A 21,516-nucleotide genomic window follows, 5' to 3' on the forward strand; every position below is an offset into this window, starting at 1 on the left:
GCTCTTCACAATTGTACAGTTTCAGCTGTGTAACCATTTTCAACTGCCTGCATCTTGAAGACTCAAGGTTATTTCCACAAGCATATATGTACCACATGGAAATAAGCTTGAGTCATCAGGGCACAGACACTTGAAAACGGCTACACAGCAGAAATGAAAAATAAAAAATGCAAGGACATTTAAATCTCAAACAACGACAGCCAGTGAGGCAGTATTACTCAGAAAAAATGCTGTTTTTATGTCCAAAGTGTTGTTCCTCCAGCCTCCCACTATTTCAAAAGCCATTAAATTCTTTGATATCTCCACATGCCAAAAATATTGCCTTGCTGTTGATGCGGTTTCAGGTAAACAATGTACTAATACACTACCAATGATTTGCAACAAAAGATAGCAGTGTATCATAACAAGTATTTATTAACACCACTGTTGCCATATATATGTACAAAACAAATAAATCTTGTAAAATAAAAATATCAGTTTCTGTATTTATAGCAACAAAGGAGGCTATACACAGGTATTATGCAAGTGGCATCTATAACCAACTCAATAATAGACTTCTGAATTTGACTACATATTTCATCTCTGTGCCCCCAGTTTCTTCTTAGGTTCCTCTGTACTCCTGGAATTGCTGTCTGACGATTCTTTTCCTTCATCATCAGTGCGCGGCTTCCTCTGATTCTGCTTTGACACTTCACTAGTGTGACTGACTGGATTTTTTCCCTCCAATGCCATTCGGATCAGCAGCAAAATACGATGAGGCTCCAGAGTATATTCTTTTTTCCCTGGAGAAAAAAAGATCACTTATCAGAACTTAGAGAACAATGGCTTATACATGAAATTAATGAAAATCAATGCAATGTAACAAAACCTGTCATTACTCATTGCATCACATAATTATAGAACTGGAACAACAGTTCTGGAAGAAAAGCCTGTACTATATTTTTCAAAATTATTTATTAAAATCACCTTCACTCCAATCAAAACTGTATCGGTTTCCATTGTCTACTTCCCTTGTTGACCAACAGCTCCAATCCATCACCCACCGCCTGGCTTCCCATACCAAACACTTCCTTTACCACCACTCAAACATTCCCATCACATTACCGTCCAAATTCTACTTGTCACTACTGACATGATTTCCTTGCATACCAACATCTCCTACGTCCACTGCCTTGCCACTGTTGAACTTTACTTTTCTCAATGTCCTACTGATCCAGAACTACTGTCTATCTCATACAGAGGAAACCTTCCTAGTAACTCAATCCTAAATCTCTTGACGGTTCAGATTTATTGATGATACTTTCATGATATGGATTCAGGGCCAGGATATTTATCGTCATTCCTTCACAATCTCAAAACGTCCCCTCATATCTGCTTCACATGGTCCTCTTGAACCCAACACATCACCTCCCTGAGTGTCAACAGAGCCTATATTTTTATGAATGTCATCCATTAAATGTCAAACCGGAAGGATACCAATCTTCCCAAAAGACATGTGCATAGGTGATTATGTACAGTGCCAATGTATGGTGCACTTATCTTCACTTTTGAATGATTTCCTCCAGTCCGTCTCCTCTAGCTGCATGTAACTTAAAAGTCTAGTAACAGAACCTCGTACAAGATTGCCTTACTTGCTTATATGAATAAAATTTTGATTTCACTCTCAAGCTATTGCTGACATGATATCTGGAGTCGAATTACAGAAGGTTGATAAACATTGAAAATACTTTACCCACAGGTTTAAAGAAATAAGGGAACAAAAAAGAAACTTTCAATAAACAAGTGAAGCCATATAGAGGTTTCTTCTTTCATCTAACAAAGTTGTATACAGTGTAGCAAAGAGCAACAAACCTCACAGCACATCGGAAGCCCTTATTTCATCAGTTGCTCTGGAAATAGTACCTATTATGATAAGTGAGCCAGTTGCAAAGCTACAATAAAGTGTACCTTTGTCAGACAACGCCACTAATCTTCATAAACTGGATACAAATGGCAGCGTTAATGATCAATTAACTGACAAACCCAAAGGTAAAGCATGGGGTATTTTTGATCCATCATTGCAACGACAGACAAAAAATCCTCATGAATTATAAAGCAACTACGGACACTATGCCCACAAAAATGAAGGAAAAAAAATCACAGGAAAAGGCGTTGTCACTGTTCAGTTGGATGGAGCTACAGACAACGACAGTGATGCACATCTAATTTGTTACGTGCAGTTTATAAATAACAAATTTCATAAAGATTTTCTTTTCTGTACAAAAATAACTGTTAGAGCAAAAGCGACATATCTCTTTGTAATACTACATTCTTTTAAAGAAGAAACATCATCAATTAGGAAAATCGTAGACTTGTGTACAGATGAAGGTTGCAGTACGGTTGGCCGCTGCACTGGATTGCTAGCTCTGATGGCTCCTCATGCTATTTCGACACACGTTTTACTCACTGAGAAGCAGTGGCATTATAAAGCATGAGCCCGTGCTTCATTAGGTTCATTCAATCGGTTATTGAAGTGATAAATTCCATTGAAAGCCTGTCACTTAAGTCAAGGGGTTTTCAACAATGTGTGTATAATTCATTACAGTAACTCTCAATGGCTTTCACTGAATATCTGGAAACAGGAAAGGGTGTATGAACTCAGGAACGAAGTCGTAGATAGTGACTGTTCTGAAGATGGAGAATCTTTGTGATATCCAGAATGAGATTTTCACTCTGCAGCGGAGTGTGTGCTGATATGAAACTTCCCAGCAGATTAAAACTGTGTGCCAGACCAAGACTCGGGACCTTTGCCTTTCGCGGGCAAGTGCTCTACCAAGCGAGCTACCCAAGCACGGCTCACGCCCCGTCCTCACAGCTTTATTTCTGCCAGTACCTCATCTCCTAGGCATGAGACGAAGTACTGGCAGAAATAAAGCTGTGAGGATGGGGCATGAGTCATGCTTGGGTAGCTCAGTTGAGCTACCCAAGCACAATTCACGCCCCATCCTCACAGCTTTATTTCTGCCAGTACCTCACTCTGGCAAAGTTCATGGGTGTAGGAGTCTGGCAGAGGCCTTCTGCCAGGTAGTCACTGTGATTCATAACAGGGTCATTCCATATCAAATCACCCAATAAAAAATAAATTTTACACCCACCTCCTTAGATTTTCATGAAATTTGGCTCAAATGGTTCTAATACCATCCTGACAACACCTGCAATTTTTTTTTTTTATAAATTTTGAAAGTTTTTATGTTTTGCGTTTTCTGAACCTTCGGAAATGGTCAGTTTAGTTTGTATTCAAAACTTTAAATTTGCTTATCTTAAAAACTCTTTTAGATAACATCATGAATTTTTGCAGCAAGTTTATTTATTATGCATATTTGAAGATAAAAATGATGCTATTAAAATATATTAATATTTTCTATGAAAAAAAATATATGTGTGTATTTTTTTTTCTTTTTTTTTAACGGATGTTTTGTTTTATAAGAATTGCAATATCTCGAGTCTCAGACCTGATAGAATGCTCAAATTTGTTTTAATTTACTCTTAAACATTTAGGCTACTTGATAAAACAAAAATAATGATGGCTTTTTAACATGTTTATTAATTATAGTAGATTACATTAGAATTATGTACAAAGATAGTTTACTTATGTATAACCCAACTGATTGCTTGAAACATTGCTTGAAACACTGAATTTTTTGAGTAATTTTGTCTTTTTAATAAACATTAATGCTGATTCAAACTGTTTTTCCACTTCATCCAAGAGCTTTCAGTTCTTTTGATACAGTCTTTTTTGAAGTAATACATTCTCCCAGTGCCGCTTGATTGAGGTGCGTCTACTACACAGACTATGTGCTCCAAAGGCACTATGCAGGAATCTTCTCTTTCAGGCCAATAAAATGATGCAGCGGGTCCTGAAGGATGTAGAAATAGAATTTCTGCATCTTCTTCATCATTGAATATTGTTTTTACCAGTCCAAAGTACCAGTTACCATCATAATTTGCAGCCACATAGCAATTTATGGATGGTTCAACACGAACCCAATCAGAAGAAGAATGGAAAGAAAAGACTAAGGAGGGTTTTACACTATCTGCAGCCCTTCTAATTTCAAGGTTGTTTGTTGGAAGTGGTTTGAAGTTATGAAAACTTCTTGTTCCAGAAATGGTTCGGGTTGCTGAAAAATGTTCTTCTAGTTTTAACCGTAGCAAATCAGCTTCTTTTTTGTCAATAAAGTGAAAATGAATGTTTTCAATATTTTTTTTTCACAAAACTTATACACATCGATTGCTGTCATTATTTGTTCTTTGTCTGAAAGCTGTAGACTGGCTTTCCTTAAAATTCTTTTAATAGTTCCTCCTAGGCCATCACAAATTGACTTCCCATGACTTGTTGCAAAAAAAGAGTGTTGGGCCTTCAAATTAAAGTCTCTCAAGTGTTCAGTCAAATTTTTAAAACTGTTTCTATTTTTGTACTGCCCAGCACAACCATCTGTAAAGTAGTGAACTGAGTCAATGTCAGTATGATGTAATGACAGCCACTTTGTAATTTCTTTTTGTACAAAGTTAACAAAACCAGTGTCATGTTCTTGGTCATCACTAATAAAACAGTGGTTGGAAACAAAAACATTGTTTTCCTCATTTCTTAGAAAAACTCCAACTGGGTGTAGAGTACAACCACCTCTATTCCACTGGTAACTTTGGATCTCATTTTGTGTAACAAAGGAATAATTTTCACTGAAATCCATCACAATAATTGCTGTTTTGGGTGGTGGGTCTTCTTTCAATCTTTTAAAGGCTGCTGATTGGGATTTTGCTATAAACGAGTGTGGGGTGAGCTTTTCCAATGACCTAACCAATAAAGAAATGTAGTCTTCAACACTGATAGAATGTTTGATCATTTCTGCCCTGTCTGTGTTAACCCACTGACTGATTACAATTTCTTCTTCTAAATCATAATCTTCACTTAGTTTTTCAGTTAAGTACTCAGTTAGTGCAGTATTTGCAGGACAGCTGTTGCAATGATGTAGCATACAGTTTTGGTTTTCTGTGTTGCACACAAGCATCTTAATTAGGTCTTTATAAGATTCTTCAATTTTCACTGCATCCAGTAATAGTTTAACATTCTGGTGGATACTGCATACACATAAAGTGTGTGTGCCTGCAGCACCAGCAAGGATACACCATTTAGGTCTCAAGAAACAAAATTTTGAAAATCCTACTTCTACCTCGGGATTCTCCCATTTGAAAGAATAATAGAGTTCTCTCAAGTTACACAAAATGAGTCTTTTTTGCATGTACACATTTTTTTGAACACTTACTTTGTCTTTTGTTCCAGGTAGCACTCTGGAACTTTCATCCTTTTCATAAAAATCTGTTACAAGTCTTACTGTATTTTCAGAAAGAGTTTTACCTTTTTTTGGACCAGGAGTTTCCAAAATACCCTTTTCAGATTTTAGCTTTCTAGCTTGTCGCACCATGTACTCACTTACATTAAATTCTTTCATCACTTTATTTCGAGTCCAAGAATCTGGAGCCAAGGTCAGAATCTGGATTTTTCTAGACCTCCCAACAGATGAAATCTTCTCTTTCATAAGAGAAATCATTACATCAAAATCCTTTGCTTTCTCAACCACACTTTTATCTTCTTCGTCATCATCAGAACTTGGTGCATCATATTTTAATGCTTTTGAAACCGCCTTTTTTGCAGTCTTTTCAATACTGCTAACCTTCCTTTTAAAATAAGACCTTTTACTTTGTTCTGACAAGCCATGAAGCTTTATCGGTGTTAAACCTAAATAATCAAGAGCAATGTTTGTTTGTACGAGGGATTCATTTCTGGATTGCAATGATTCTAATTCAACCATGACTTCATCATCTGTTTCACTTTCATTGACTTCAACTCTTAATTTTTCCTCACAAAAGTTACGGCATGTTGAGCAAAGCTTTTGTCCAGGTTTTATGCTAATATTTTTTGTCAGTAATTGTTTAGAAAGATCCATGCCTACACTTCTCAACGATTTTTTGGTGGGCTTTTTGTGTTTTTTTAGTGGGTTTACACATGTTGTTTGATACTTTTCAAAAACATTTAAAAAGTAGTAGCTGTGGTGTGAACATATATTCTTAAATTCACACAGATTAATTCCAGCTCGTAAGTGGATCAAATCTTTTTCTTCCTCACTCAATTCTGATACCGGTTGTAACTTTCTTGAAGGTGTGTAGGTTGTTTGGAAACAGTCAGATTTTTTAAATAACCCTACACTACAGGTTTGAATATCTGACATACTGATTTCACTTTTGGTCTGATTACTGTTCTGGTTACTTTTGTAGGATATTGGAAAAGAATCTCTGTAAACTAAGCAACAGTACTTACTGAGAGTTCGAATAAACTTAATAAAATACTATCCAAGCACTATTTAACACTGTAATAATTTTTTACTTCAAAACACAGGAGTAACAATACAAAATCCAAGTGTACATTGTTACTCCAAGAAGACAAAAACTTATTTTCGGTGTCTAAGTCACTTGGCATTTTTTATTTTTAAAATATAATTAATATTATTTTAAAAATTATATAACTATTAAACAGGTTAAAAAGCCAACATAATTTTTCTTTTATCTAATAGCCTATACAATTAAGAGTATTTTAAAACAAATTTGAGCTTTCTATCAGGTCTGATATTCTAAATATTGCAGTTTTTGTAAAACTAAACATCCGTTAACTAAAAAAATAAAAATAAAAAACTTATAAATTTTTTTTCATTTGGAAGAATTTAATACATCTTTATGGTAATTTTTTTAACATTTAGATATAATACACAAACTTATTCCAAAATTTCATACTGATATCTTGAGTATTCTTTAATATACAAATTTTTTTAGTTGTGAGGACACGTTTAAGTTACAATTTCCGACTGCTGAAACAAAGCCAAATCTAAAAACTTTAAAAATTTATAAAAAAAAACTATAAGAAAATTTTACAAGTGCTTTCAGGATGATAAAAGAAGAAATTGTTGCAAGTTTCATCAAAATCTGACATGGTTGGTGTCAAGGCCTGGGTGACTTGACATGGAATGACCCAACAACAGTGGTGGAACCTTTGTCTGCAGGTAAGATGATGAGCTCATGATTTGTTTCGAGGCTGTGTATAGATGTTCTTTCTTCTACTGAAAGGTTGGTGGCCTTGAGAAGGAAGGTGAGGCTAAGTTGAAGGTAAGGAATTTCTGGAAGGTGATCAGCGGGTGGTTAGGTGGGAGGGGGTGAGTATCATGGTTGGACGGTGGCACGCATTGGAAGAGGCAAGGTTCCATGTTGGAGTTAGGGTGGTTTTGGTTGGAAGGATTGTCAGCAAAGATGTGCAGCAATCAGGAGAAGGAAAGTAGGTCTTTGACAAGTCCAGCATGGCTAAATTTGGGTGTAGGGCTACAGGTGAGGCCTTTGGATGGGATTGAAATTGGGGAGCTGAGGGTTTTGGTGGAAAGGTCATCACTGTTACAGGAATGTTTTGGCTCTAGATTTGGTGGACAGTTGGTAGGGAGTTTCGGGGGATGTGGCAAGTTGAAAAGGTCAACTAGGCAGGGTTTAGCTGCTATGAGGGGTGCACGAGGAGAAACACTATGGGTACTATAGGGGTTGGAGAGTGGTGCCCCGAGGTGGCAGTAGCATGTCATCAGGTTGGATGATTTATGGAGGTGGTGTCTCGAATGCTCCTCCAGCTGCTAGAGAGCAAGGGATTCAATTTCAGAGATGTGACGTACGAAGTACAGATTGCAGAGTAGTGGTATCTTGCGGAGGGAGCAGAGGTGGTTCTAGGATGCCTGTGTCATAGAGAAGTGTTTTTACAGTACCAGGTTTATGAGAACCAGCAATTGGTGGGATCTGAAAAGGTGTAGGTCACTGTGAAAGGAGGAGTGGGATCCAGAGAAAGCAATTTTTACAGTTAGGCCGTTTTGGGGGGGGGGGGGGGGGGGGGAGGGGGGAATGCCATGGTTTGGGCTGCATTTGAGAAACAGGATGTGGGACTGGGTTTTAGACAGGAAAGATACTTTTCTGAATTGGTGCAGAAAAATGGAGGAAGGGACCATTGTGGCAGGAAAAATGCACAGGAAATGGGAATGACGCAGAAATGGGCAAAATGAGTGTTGTTAATTGTGAGAGGAACTGTATAAGCAAAAAGGCGTGTAAATATGCCTAAAAAATATGTAGGAATACAGAACCAGGCACAGATATGTAAAAATACGCACAGATATGTAAAAATACATATAAATACGTAAAAATATATGAAACCACATAAAACCAAGCACAAATACGTTAAAAACGTACAGAAACATGGTGAAAAAAATGATGAAATATGGTAGTGTATGTGTGTTTGTTGTGATAAGCGAAAAGAGAGGGAGAGGGGAACAGTTAGATCCAGGATCGAAAGTTCATGTGCCACGGGCAGGTGGGGAAAACAAAAACAAAGTAAGTCAGGATGAGAGATGAAGTGGGATCAATACGAACAGGAATAAATGCAGTTAACTATCTGAGGAAAGAATCTGGGGAATTATATGCTGCATCAACAATCTGCACGTTCACAAAGTCTATGTTGTGTGCGGACTGTCATTGATACAGTGTGCGTCGGAGGTAGATGCAGTTTAGAAAGCAGTGAATAAACACAGGAAAGAAGAGAAAGCACGAACACTGAGAAGAGTAATGCTATAGAGAAGAGTAACAAAGGAAAACATCACAGGGTTATAAGATGGAAGGAAGACGTTCAGCAAAAATCAAACAATGGAAACTCCACGTAAGACTATCAACACTATAGGAGAAGACAGATTGCTACTTATCGCAAAGAAGACACACAAAATTGCAGACAGGCACGCTTAAAAGGCACTCACGTATAGCTTTTGGCCATGACCCCCGTCACACACACACACACACACACACATACACACCACTGTCAATTCCAGCACCTCAGGCCGAAATGCAACATCACGTGGGATGCAAGCAGCAATCTAGAGGTGGAGGGAGAGGGGGAGAGGGAGAGGGAGGGGGTGGGGGTGGGGAAGGGTTAGTAGTGTACGGGTGGGGGGACAGATGAATGCTGGTGGAATGTACAGGGACTACACTGTCGACAGGCACAGTGTCAGGTGGTTGTGGAGCTGCGAGGTGCAGGGGAAAAAGGAACATAAAAAGGAGAGGAGCAGGTAAAGACAGACAGATGCATTGGCAGAGGGCTGCAAATAAACAGGGTGGGAGACGAGAATGGGGGGGAATGATAGGACAGAGGGGGTGGAAACTGTTGTGTGGAGAGTGTGGGTATTGTATGTTACCATAAGTTAAGGCCAGGATGATTACGGGAGTGGAGAATGTGTTCTAGGGATACTCCCTCTGTGCAGTTCAGAAACGTTGGTGGTGGAGGGAAGAATTCAGATGGCTCGGGTAGTGAAGCAGCCATTGAAATCAACTGTGTTATGTTCAGCTGCATGTTCTGCCACAGGGTGGTCTTGGGAACAATTTGGCATTGGGCATTCATCCTGGTGGACAGCTGATTGGTACTCATACCAAAATAAAAAGCTGTGCAATGATTGCACCAGAACTGGTATATGACATGGCTGCTTTCACAGGTAGCCTGGCCCCTGATGGAGTAGGATAAAGCTGTGACAGGACTGGAATAAGGAAGTGCTGGGTGGGTGGATTGGGCAGGTTTTGTGCCTTGGTCTTCCACAGGGATATGATCCTTGTGGCATGGTGTTTGGGTTGGGATTGGGAGTGGCATAGGGATGGACCAGGATATTGTGGAAGTTGGGTGGGCAGTGGAACACCGCTTTAGGAGGGGTGGGAAGTATCTCAGGTAGGAAGTCCCTCATTTCAGGGCATGATGGTAGGTATCAGAGCCCTGGTGAAGGATTTGGTTCAGCTCTTCCAGTCCGTTGTGGAACTGGGTGTCAACGAGGACATTCCTTTGTGGCTGGTTTTGGGGGTGGTGGGAGGATTGGGGTTGTTAGTGGAAATGGCATGCGAGATCTGTTTGCATGCTAGGTCTGGGGGATAGTGCCCGACTGTGAAGGCCTTGGTGAGGCCTTCAGCACACTGAGCAAGGAAGTGTTTGTCACTGCAGATACACTGTCCCTGGGTAACCAGGCTACATGGGAAAGACTTCTTGGTGTGAAAGGGATGACAGCTGTCAAAATGTAGGTGCTGTTAGTAGCTGGTGTGTTTAATGTGGACAGCGGTGCGGATGAAGCCAACAGAGAGCAGGAGGTCAACATCTAGGAAAGTGGCATGCTGGGTTGAGAAGGACCACGTGAAGAAGGTGGGAGAGAAGATGTTGAGGCTGTGAAGGAATGAAGATACGGTGTCTTGGCCCTGGGTACAGATCATGAAGATATTATCAATGAACCTGAACCAGACTAGGGGTTTGGTGTTTCAGGAGGCTAGGATGGTCTCCTCTAGATGGCCCATGAAAAGGTTGACATAGAAGGGTGCCATGCGGGTGCCCATGGCTGTGCTGAGGATATGTTTACATACCTTTCCTTCATATGAGTGGATGATGTTGATAAAGATATACATTATGTTTAACCTGCTCTTCAAACAGTTTTTGAAGACAATGACTTATTTATGGGAGAAACTGAAATCTATGTTTGTGGATAATTTCAATGAAATCAGTGGTTACTTTCTAAAGTACTTTCCAGAAGAAGCTGATCAGCACAACTGGACCACAAAGAACCTTTCAATACAGAACTTCCACTGACAAACAAGAGCAATTACTGATATTTCTTCAGACACCTCACTGAAATTGAACTTTGTTTCCTTCTCACTGCTTGAGTTTTGGAGCATGGTGAAGCATGAGTATCTGCACACAGGGAACAAGCCCCTACAAGTTTTGAGATCTTTTGCAACGCCCTACTTACATGATGTATGTTTTTCAGCATTGGCAGCCAGCAACATAAAATATAGATTACAAAGGAATATTGAGAAAGAGTGTCGTAATTTCCAATTTTGTGCAGGGATTTGAAGAACTGATGATGGAGAAGCAAGCTCATCCTTTGCATTGATTTTGTTGCAAGAATAAGATCTAATAACACTGAATGTTGATTAAAATGTTATGTCAACAGTTATTAGAGAAATAACTACTACTATTCTTTTTTTCTCTTCAGAGCTTAAGTTTAGCCCACACTTCATATCAGATTCATATGCGAGAGGAGCTGCGGGTTATGTTTCGGTCAAAGTAGTTTGGGCCCCAAAAGTTTGAAAATCTCTCCCCTTCAGCTTCTGATCATTACCTATATTACCCTCTAATTGCACAAAGGCTCTCTCATTACGATGTGGAAGAATGAATTATTCTGTCTCAGTGCTTGTAATGAGATTAATTTATTCTATGCCTTTATTAAGTGTATACAGTGTTGACCTGAATACTTAATAAACACTAATAAGAAAACCCCACTTAGCAGTAGCCCTGAGGATGTGCAGAAGCCATGTTACCCATTATATGCATTCTTACCAAGGTGCTAGTCTCACACCATTGTAGAAGAGATTCTGTAAAGCTTAGAAGAAAGGAGGAGAAGTTTGTGGCAAGTACATCGAATAAATCCAGGGTTGAGTTAAGAGTCTGACACGGATTTAAACTGTGAGATGGAATCTGCACAGCATATACACCATAAAAGAGTACTAGTATTCTCTGGCAGACAATGATGAAGTTGGTTGGGGTGTTTTGTACTTATCATTTTGCTGCAGATGTCGTATCCTTTTTGTCATGCATGCCTTTTGAAATTGTCTGCTCTAACGTTTTAATGAGCACCTATTCTTGTTATTAATATTACTGCTGCTGCTGCTGCTGCTGCTATTAGACAAATAGTAGTAGTAGTAGTAGTAGTAGTAGTAGTAGTCAGATATCTCACAGATGGCAGGAACTCCATGTTTGAATCATCAGACACAGATTTGCGGACAGAAATATTCCATCCACTGTCTATCTTACCTTTTCTGCCATACATCTGGCCACTTTGTTTACTAACCAAAATAATACACATACTCTGACAAAGAAACTCCATGTAATGACAATGGAGGAATGTGTTTCATACTGAGTAGTGTGCATGCCTGCACTCCGATGCAGGATGATCAGTGAAAGCTTTGCCATTTATGCCCTTTTCTTACTTGCCTGACTGCTACTCAGTGTCTTGTACATGTGATTGCTGGTTATCTGTCGCTGTGTATAAATCTAAATAATGTATACACATGTCACTTCAGAAAGACATAAGTACAATATGATGAAAAATAGATGACATAAGTAAATTAAGTGCTGGGATTCTCATGTTATTCTTGGTCAAGTAAATAAAGAGCAAAAACTACAATAACTGGACAAACAAAGGATACAAAAATTAAAAAAGAATTATAACAAATGTCCCTACCAGCATACTGTTGTTGCAATGTCTCATAAATTACGGTTAAATTTCTTTATACTAACAAAGCAAATTTGTTATAAATTATTTATTTTGGTTATTTTCTTACAGTTGTTTGGTAACTCACCTTACACTACTATGAAGGATGAAACATTCACATTTGTGATGAAATTAAAAGACAAGAGTCTTGCCCTCTGGACATAAAATGGCTTAATGAACCACTGAGTTATTCAAAGAGCAGACTGCTTGTGTCTTCCATCATTACGTTTTCAAACAAAAGTAAGGGTTAAAAGGTCAAAGTAACGGATTACTTCATAAGGATTCACTTAAAAAAAATTTGTATATATTCGTTAAGGAGCAAGTGATCAATTATTTACTGCTTTTATTTCATTCAGAGTGTTCTAATGTCATTCACGCACTGATAACACTTGTGGCCCTTGCAAGCTAAAATGTTTCATGTGAAGTACAGATGAGACAAGGAGAAATAACTGACGTAACTAGAAAAATGTAATTTTTTGGTGGTCATTGATCAACAATAATATGGTTCAAGTTTCACAAAGATGATTTAAGGTTCTCTATGTACTAACAATTCTTTCCCTCAATGCTTTCTACCCATCAGCTCAGCTATGATTACAAATGTGAAGTTAATAAAGGTAATACAAATAGAATCTCAGTTTTTATTTCACTGTGAAGAGGGGAGTCTTTGAATTGCTGCCAATAAAAATAAACTGGACAAAACATATACAAATTTCTTTACTGTCATCAGCATCATCATCATTGTTGTCTACAAAAAAATTCAAATGTGTCAGACGCTGTGCATCATAAATTTTTGTAGCATTCTTTCGAATAGGCATACTGCAAGGCCAGTTGTTCAGTATGACAGACGTGGGACACGGTTAATAGGTGCTTTATAGAAACATTTTAGAAAACCTGAAAAAAATAGCAATATTTAACTTACATGTTGTATACTGGAACATTTGCGCTATCCAAAAATGGCTCTTTTAATCTTTCCAAGGAGGCCAGACTCATCTTCTTTCAATTGAGTTTTTTCTGAGCCTGCCATAGCATCTTTTTTCTTTGACCCTGCACAGACAAAAACCATGTTGTCAACAAAGTCTATCTGAGACATCATGCTGAAGATACAAATTTTCATCAGAATAATGGAAACAATGACACTTTGGAAGATAGTATCTTGAATCAAGTGTTTGCATTGACCAAATATGGGCTTTGACTCATTTGTTGTTGTAGTGAAGAACACTAGTCTGCATATTATTAAGCACTGTGCTACTGTGAGTGGATAGACATAGACCAGGCAGAAAATGCTGCTGCAGATAAGAGAAATGCCTGAACACAAACAAAGACAAACTGTGTATTCACAGCACTGGGAGCAGCAGTATCTAATGTGAAAACAGTGAGTGCTAGTCAGCTGATAACATAATGGCTGGAATTTCCACAGACTGACATAGCCTATGCAACGGAAGTGAAATGCAATCAGAAACTCTATAATATATTTCCATAAAATATGCTGCACAGACTTAATCAGTGCACAGATTTGACAACCAGAACTGGATGACAACTTCCAACTCACAGATTATCAAACACAAACATGATGTTCAGATGATGCAACATGGCCAAATAATGGTTACAAAAAATAAATGAGTTATGCCTTGATTTATTTCAAACAGAAGGTGAGGTAGACATCCAAAAAGATTATCTGTTAGAATGTCCACTTCCTATCACCCAACATAGTGACTCAGTAAAGGTATGCAATGCAATATGTTATGACCACTGGTGAAGAAGTAGATTATTCCTGTTACCATCAGTTAGTGGCATAACTAATCAATTCTGAAGTCAATTTACATCTGTTACAGCAGAAACTATGTTCCTGTGACTGACTTTGGAAATGGCTGGGCAAAGAAAAAACTCAACTGAAACAACTGAAGGAGAATGGCCATAATACATAAAATTAATAACTTGCAGTTCAGGTCCCAAATTACATTCTTGCAAGCAGAATGAAAGTGTAACCATAATGTGTACAAAGTTACAGCTACCAAAACTTCAATAATAATGAGAATTCTCTCTTCTCATAACTAAACAACTTAGTGTGTACTATCTAATTAATGATGTTCTAGCACAATCTTCACATTGCAATAAAACCTTAAACAGGCAATGTCTTGTGGCTAAGTGCATGTGATAATATAATCAAATACAGCTCAATAGCTAGACTTAAGAATTTTTTTACAAGTTTCTTTATGAGAAGGAAGGAACAGATGGGTTATAAGAAGTGTCAATATGAAGTATAAATATAATTATGTTGAATAACATAGAACTCTCATTTAAAGTTTGGAGCAACTTATTTCAAATCCATCAGCACGCTGATTTACATTTTAAAGCAACTCTTTCTTTCCATCAGCATACCAACAGAGGGAAATAAAAATTGCTCCAGGCCATAAATGAGAGTTCTAATTTATTTAACATAATTATCTTTATGTTTTATCCAAACATGTTCCATAACTTTCAAGGTATATTTGGTGTGTAAATCATGCATGTATCGTGTTTTGACACACTTGAAGTAATTAATATATCATGTTTTGATGTGCTTGTAAAACTACTTTCACATATAATTTCATGAAATGAGAATAATGTCTGTCATTACTTTAAAATGCAGAATTAATGTCTATATCTACATCCTGTACAAACAGCAAAATCAAACAATGGAACATCCACAATTGAAAAACAACAATGAAATTGAAATACCTCACAGAGGAGGCATTGAGCAGCAGACAGGCACATTTAAAGGTAGACCAAGCTATTGGACAAGTGCTTTCTCAGACATAGATGGGGGAACAACCCCCCCCCCCCCCCCCCCACACACACACACACACACACACACACACACACACACACACACATTCGTCCACACAAAGCTCACAGACACAACATGGCCAAAGTCTATCACAGTACGGAATTTGGGTCTCAGTGCCTTGTAACATCAGTACACATGTAAGTGTGTGGTTTTTCTGTTTCTGAGGAAGCAATTTGTCAGATAAGTTAGTCTGCATTTAAATGGGCCTGTCTGCCACTCAACACCTCCTCTCCACAGTGAGTAGCATCCTACTTCATTGTTGAACTTAACACTGGACATTCATTAACACAAATTAATATCTGAAATATGGAGCTTCGAAATCTGATACCTGCCGTATCAGGGTTATCCATTTATTAACAGACATAGTATACCTGTTGAAATCATAGCCAAAGAAATAATGCACATGCAATATAATGCTGCTAAGTACTGAACAGAACTTACCATCATTTTTATAAGTAAGACCTCTTACTGTTCCAGGTGTATCTTCCTCCAGTTCAGCATATGCAAGCAATAGGGCTTTTTGTCTATCATTTAACTTTTTCGGAATTCCTATTTTAATGTGAACATAATGATCACCGTAACCACCAAATGTATTCATTTTCTTCAGGCCTTTCCCACTAAGTCTAATGCGTGTGTGAGAGGAACTGCCTGGTGGAATCTAAAAACAGGAAACTTGTCATTACACAATGGAAAATCCAGGATGGAATGGAACAATATTATGAAAAAGGATAGTTGCTACTCACCATATAGCAGAGATCCTAAGTAGCTGTCAGAAAGTAGCTGTTGGCCAGCAAGGCCTTCATCGAAAATACACAACACACACACACACACACACACACACACACACACACACACACACGACCACAGTCTCTGGCTGCTGTGGTCAAACAGTCTAGCCTCAACATCCAGAGACTGTGTGTGTGTGTGTGTGTGTGTGTGTGTGTGTGTGTGTGTGTGTGTGTGTGTGTGCGTGTTTGTTTGAGTTTTCAACGAATGCCTTGTTGGCTGAAAGCTCAGTTTCTGACAGTCTTTTTGTTGTGCCTATCTGCGAATCAGCAACTCTGCTATAAGGTGAGTAACAACTATCCTTTTCATAATACTGAAGCCTGACATTAGATACACAAGTTAGATATTACTGGACTTCTATTGTAATTTTGCATCTCACAGTGTACAACAAAAATATAAACAAATCATAATTCTTCCAAATCTATACAATAAAACTGAAAAGAGAGACTGCCATTACATGTGAATTTTTCAAAGTTCATGAAAAATATCAAGTTGCACCAGAGTTCAGAGTCCATGTTAAACTGGTTAGGCATGTCATTTAAAAAGGTCGCAACATGTCAAGGGCGCCTCCAACAGGACCTCACCTGTAAAGTACTGCAGAGTTCAAACCAACATTTCCTTGGCAGACAGCTTTACTTTACTGTTTTTAGATGGAAGACTGGGGGAGCAAAGACGATATGAGAGACACAATCCCTGGGGATAAAATGAGGATATGACACAGGGCAGCAGCCACTAAGTCATTACTGAAACAAAGCTGTTGAGACCTGATCTCTGCACAGACTTGACGTCAAATATCCACAGGCAGTTATCAAAGACTGATTCATATGAATGATCACTAATTCACCAGTGAATGGTGATTTAGATTTATTGCCTTTAAGCCAAGTAAAAAATGAAGAGAAGAGGTGGGCACAACTGATGTTGCAATGGAATAATTGAAAAACAACCAGATGGAAGACTCTGAGGACACCAGTCTAATGGGGCAAAGGGAGGTGCAGCCCATGGTTTTTGTACTGGGGAAGACTGCGACATTTATCAATCTGAATTAACCCAGACCTCAGGCTACGCTACAGATCAGTCTGTCATGACAACCACGATTTCAGGAGGGTGGAGGGCAATGTAACACACTAGCCAAATGTTTACCTACGGCATCTTCTTTCTGTTTCATAATTGGCTACTAAATAACAAATAAAGCTAACTCCAAGATAAAATCCATAGGTAGCTTACATTACATTTTCCAATAGTTTCCACAATAAATCACACTAAAAGATGCATTTTGGAGAGATCTTTAATCTCGTGTATATTAACTTCATTGCATGCTTACAGGTTCTGGTATTATTGTTTCTAACCTTTAGATGTTTAATGTTGTGTGCATTCAAATCACAGTGTTTATGAGTTCGTGTGATGAAACAGTGATGTTTCCATGACGTCACCAATCCTGTCATGTGACTGGCTGACATGAGCAACCTGAGCAACTGCTGCCATGGAAATGAACATGCCGCATTTACACTTGTAAATTACAAAAATATGCATTTTAAGTGATACAGTGCACACAACCACTCAGCTGCATTGTACACTGCTGTATTAAAATTGTGTGTGTACCCTGTTTTCATTTAATCTGGTTCCTTCACTTTCATCCTAATCGCATGTTCCAAAAAATACTAGATAAACTGCACACTGAATTCATATGGTTTTCTTTTCGAACTCATGGTATGCTGCTGTTATTCACAACAAAATATAACTCACTAAACTCAGAATAAATTTCTTTTATTTTATGTCTATGGTCACAAATTTGGAGATCTTCAGACTACTGGTTTCAGTCAGCAATGACCATCTTCAGATCTGTTTTACAGGACATTAGGACAAGTTCTTGTAAAACAGATCTGATGTTGGTCATTGGTGACCAAAACTGCTAGTCTGAGGACCTGCAAGTTTGTGTCCATTTACGTGAAATAAAAGTAAATTACTCTACATTTTCAGATCACTGTTCCATTTGCAACCGTATCACAGCTTGTATCACTAAACTCATGCATAATACACTCAAAAATTGAAGCTTGCTAATAACGCATCTTACCCACTGTCAGCAAGCAAGGAAACTAAAGTAACAGGGAATATTCCATGCACAGTACATATTTCGTGCGCTTTTTCCTCTAACCGTTTGTGAAACTGAATATCTTGTTTAGGTGCTGGTCAATAGCATGTACGATTTTACAAAATGCTTAACACTGTGTTATATGTGATAACGATATTGCAAATTTATCACATGTCATACATGCTTTGACATAAGTTACTACTGAAAACCGTAATTGCCAATAAGAGTGAAAGATCGTAGCAAGATTACAATACAATGACCCAATGACAAAAGGACAACATGTGATGTATAGCAATACAGAAGAAGTTCTTTGACTTGTACTGTTATACATCACAGTATAGCAAACATCCCAAGTTCAAGTCTTGGTCCAGTATACAGTTTTAAATTGCCAGGAAGTTTCATATCAGCGCACACTCCACTGCAGAGAACAAATTTCATTCGGCTTTCTGATAATTTAAATTCTGTAATATGTTTCTGAGAAATTTATTTTAATATATATTTTATGGTGGCTCTGCCTCAGTGCCTTTAATTACGAGCTGCGCCTGGGCAAGGGCATCCAGAAGGTAATGAAAATTACCTGGTGGAGAATAACTCGGGTCGAGAATAGCTTAGATTGCACTAGTTGATGAATTTGCTATCCCCCCTCCCTATGACATGAAGGATCCTTTGTCATTTTATGTTAGTAATGACTGATAATAACATCCACCTTAACAGCAACATTCCACTGTCTACTTAGGACAGTGATGTTCAACAGTGACCATTTTACCATAAGGGCTGACACACAAATTCCACGTGAGAGTTATATGATCCCAAAGTAATTGGAGTAACTTCCAATGTACATATCTAAGTGAATCATTTTTATTTGACACTAGATTTGAAATTAGAATATTATTTGACGTCTCTTTCCTGAGGTACAGATGATATTGGATGAATTCCTTTGAAATTTTATGTCATTCATAATCCCATGAAAGAGCATTACCACAAGAAATGAATTTTCCCAACAATTGAAACACTTCATGGTTAGTTAGGATTGGAAAGGTGGGACAACATAAACAGGAAACAAGCAATTAGCATCAAATCAGTGAAACTAGACATCATCATGTCAATGAAATGCCTGTGCAGTTGCAAGATTTTCCTTACTATAACCATGCAGTTAACACTCATGCTTTACACAGTAAACCTTCTGTTTGTAATGAAAGAAATAATTCAAAAAGTCTTTCACACTTATCATCACATTATTTAATGGCTGGTTGTCCTAAGAAATGACACCTATTATCTACAATGTGAAGAAGACTGTGTAAACACCATTTTGTTTTGGAATTTTGTGTATATTATCACTTCATACTAATTGATAAGCAGCTCTGTTTATGACATGTTAGCATGGTAGGTGCGTATTACTCCATTACTGTGTATTTTTCAAAACTTACTTCAGAAAAATATGTACCTACTGTAGACAATACCTATAAATGTTGTTTTGTGGCTTTGCTGTGTAATAAGTTTTGGTAGGACTGCATGATTCTTTAATTATGGTTACAAGACAGTGATGCCCACCATAATGGACACACTGAACTAGTGCCACATTTTCGAGCAGTAGTTCCTAGGCATCAGTGATGATTATCTTCGATAATTTACAATACATTTCTTTTCATGATTGTTTCTAAAAGGCACTACCTGTCACGTTGTTATTATTTTTTGCATGCAAAGTCACTTTCTGGAACAATAATGAAGTCATGGATACCCAGAGCAGTCCATCAGATAGCAGACAAGATTCTTACAAATCAAGGATGCGGGTCTGTTGACCAGACAGTGAGAGAAGACTAATTTCTATTGTACAATGGTTGGGCCAAAATCCAACCTAACTACTTCAACCAAGATTTGGAAGCAGCCTTTGGATCAATGTAAAAAATAGTCAAAGAAAAATGCAACATACATTCAGGCTCCTCGTTCAGCTGTAATCAGCTCCTACAATAAAAGTATGGTTAGCATACACCTGTTTGACAGGACAATGAGTTTCTACGGGATCTGCACCAGAACCAGAAAGTGGACAGCAAAAATTATTTTTCACTTCACAGTAGGCTTGAGCAAATTAAGAATGATGAGCCAAAAAAGGAGTATCCTACAGTACTTTGATTCCAAACTAGGAATCACAGACCATTTGTTAAGTGACCAAGAGGAACAACATTCTGAAGAAGAAGGCGAGGACTCAACTACTAAAAGGTGAAGACTACGGCCCTTACAATTGTGCTCGCTACTGTAGCCCATTTTCCAGAAACAACCGAGTTGAAAAATAGTTTGGCTGCATGTGCCAAGGCTGTAAAACTGCATCATCTCATATGGGTTTCATGTACTCATACCCATAAGAAATACGTACAAACATGTGATGAGACTATCAATATAGGGCATCTTTTTCAGTATTTCAGGTGCCCAATGGCAGTGTTCCTGCATCCATGTTAATCCCTGTATCCTGTGACATGCGATGGGCAAAGGCAGGGACATGGTGGTGGCTTGTGTAGCCCAATCCAAAGCAGTAGTTCTGGCTGGTATCACTGTCCACTGGTGGTTGTTTTCCCGTATTACGTTGACAAGTGATATGCTGTATTGTAGTCTGTCCATCTGCTGCTGCTATTTGCAAAAATTTATTGTGACATCATCAACTGCCAACAGCAGTTTCCTTTGGCACAGAGGTATTCTTGATACAACCTTGACAATGTGGCAAGTGAAAAGTCAACCACCAGCAAACCCTTGTGGATGCAGTACTCCAGGTTTCAGGCACCTACGATAAAAAGAGCTGATATCATGTCTCACCCATGCTGCTCTCTATCACGGTGATGACTACAACAAGGTCTGACAACATCCAAATCACAATAAATGTAGAAATGTAGCAAGAATATTATTTTCTCCTTTCCTTTGTGTTATACAGGGTGTTCAAGGAGGAAAGATTCATGGATGTGACAGTAATGATCATTCGAAGCAAAAGTGTCTAGTAAATATGTGATCTAAAGTGCATACATTAAGAGCTACGAACACTACTTTATCTTCAATACTGTGAAACTATTTTATCTTCAATACTGTGAACCATCATGTCTATTTAACAAGTGCTGCTCATAACAATATGATATGTATTTTATACTCCATGTTTAAGAGACCCTTTTTTCTTGTTTTGGTCCACACTAACTCCTCCCAAAATATGGAAAGCAAAGAGGTTGCAGTAGAAGAGATTTGTTTGACAGTATCAAAGATGAAGTGCTCGTAGCTCTTGAGGTGTATGTCTTAGAGCCCATGTTTACTAGACATTCTATTACAAATAATAGTTCCTGTAATATTCCTGAACATTGTCCATTCATCCTGGGACACATTGTATAATTTTTTGTTGTCATGGGCTGCAGTTCAAAGACTACACCTTTCTATACAAGTCC

The 21,516-nt window shown here is 38.1% G+C and overlaps 1 protein-coding gene across 2 annotated transcripts in view; it reads right to left on the bottom strand.

The window, feature by feature from the left end:
• Positions 1–396: 396 nt before the first annotated feature.
• Positions 397–21,516, bottom strand: part of LOC126475292 (protein tumorous imaginal discs, mitochondrial-like) — a 121,934-nt gene continuing 100,814 nt past the window's right edge. The window contains exons 7-9 of one of the 2 annotated variants that reach the window (XM_050103055.1): positions 15,667–15,883; positions 13,318–13,442; positions 643–782 (exon numbers count right to left, since the gene is read on the bottom strand). In XM_050103055.1, the coding sequence (XP_049959012.1) occupies positions 13,342–13,442; positions 15,667–15,883 (318 nt within the window). In that variant the 3' untranslated portion in view covers positions 643–782; positions 13,318–13,341. Of the gene's footprint in view, positions 783–13,317; positions 13,443–15,666; positions 15,884–21,516 lie in introns of both variants that reach the window. The other variant, XM_050103054.1, reaches the window with a different exon arrangement.

This window comes from Schistocerca serialis, chromosome 4 (genome assembly GCF_023864345.2).
Source record: "Schistocerca serialis cubense isolate TAMUIC-IGC-003099 chromosome 4, iqSchSeri2.2, whole genome shotgun sequence".
NCBI classification, from domain to species: Eukaryota; Metazoa; Arthropoda; class Insecta; order Orthoptera; family Acrididae; genus Schistocerca; species Schistocerca serialis.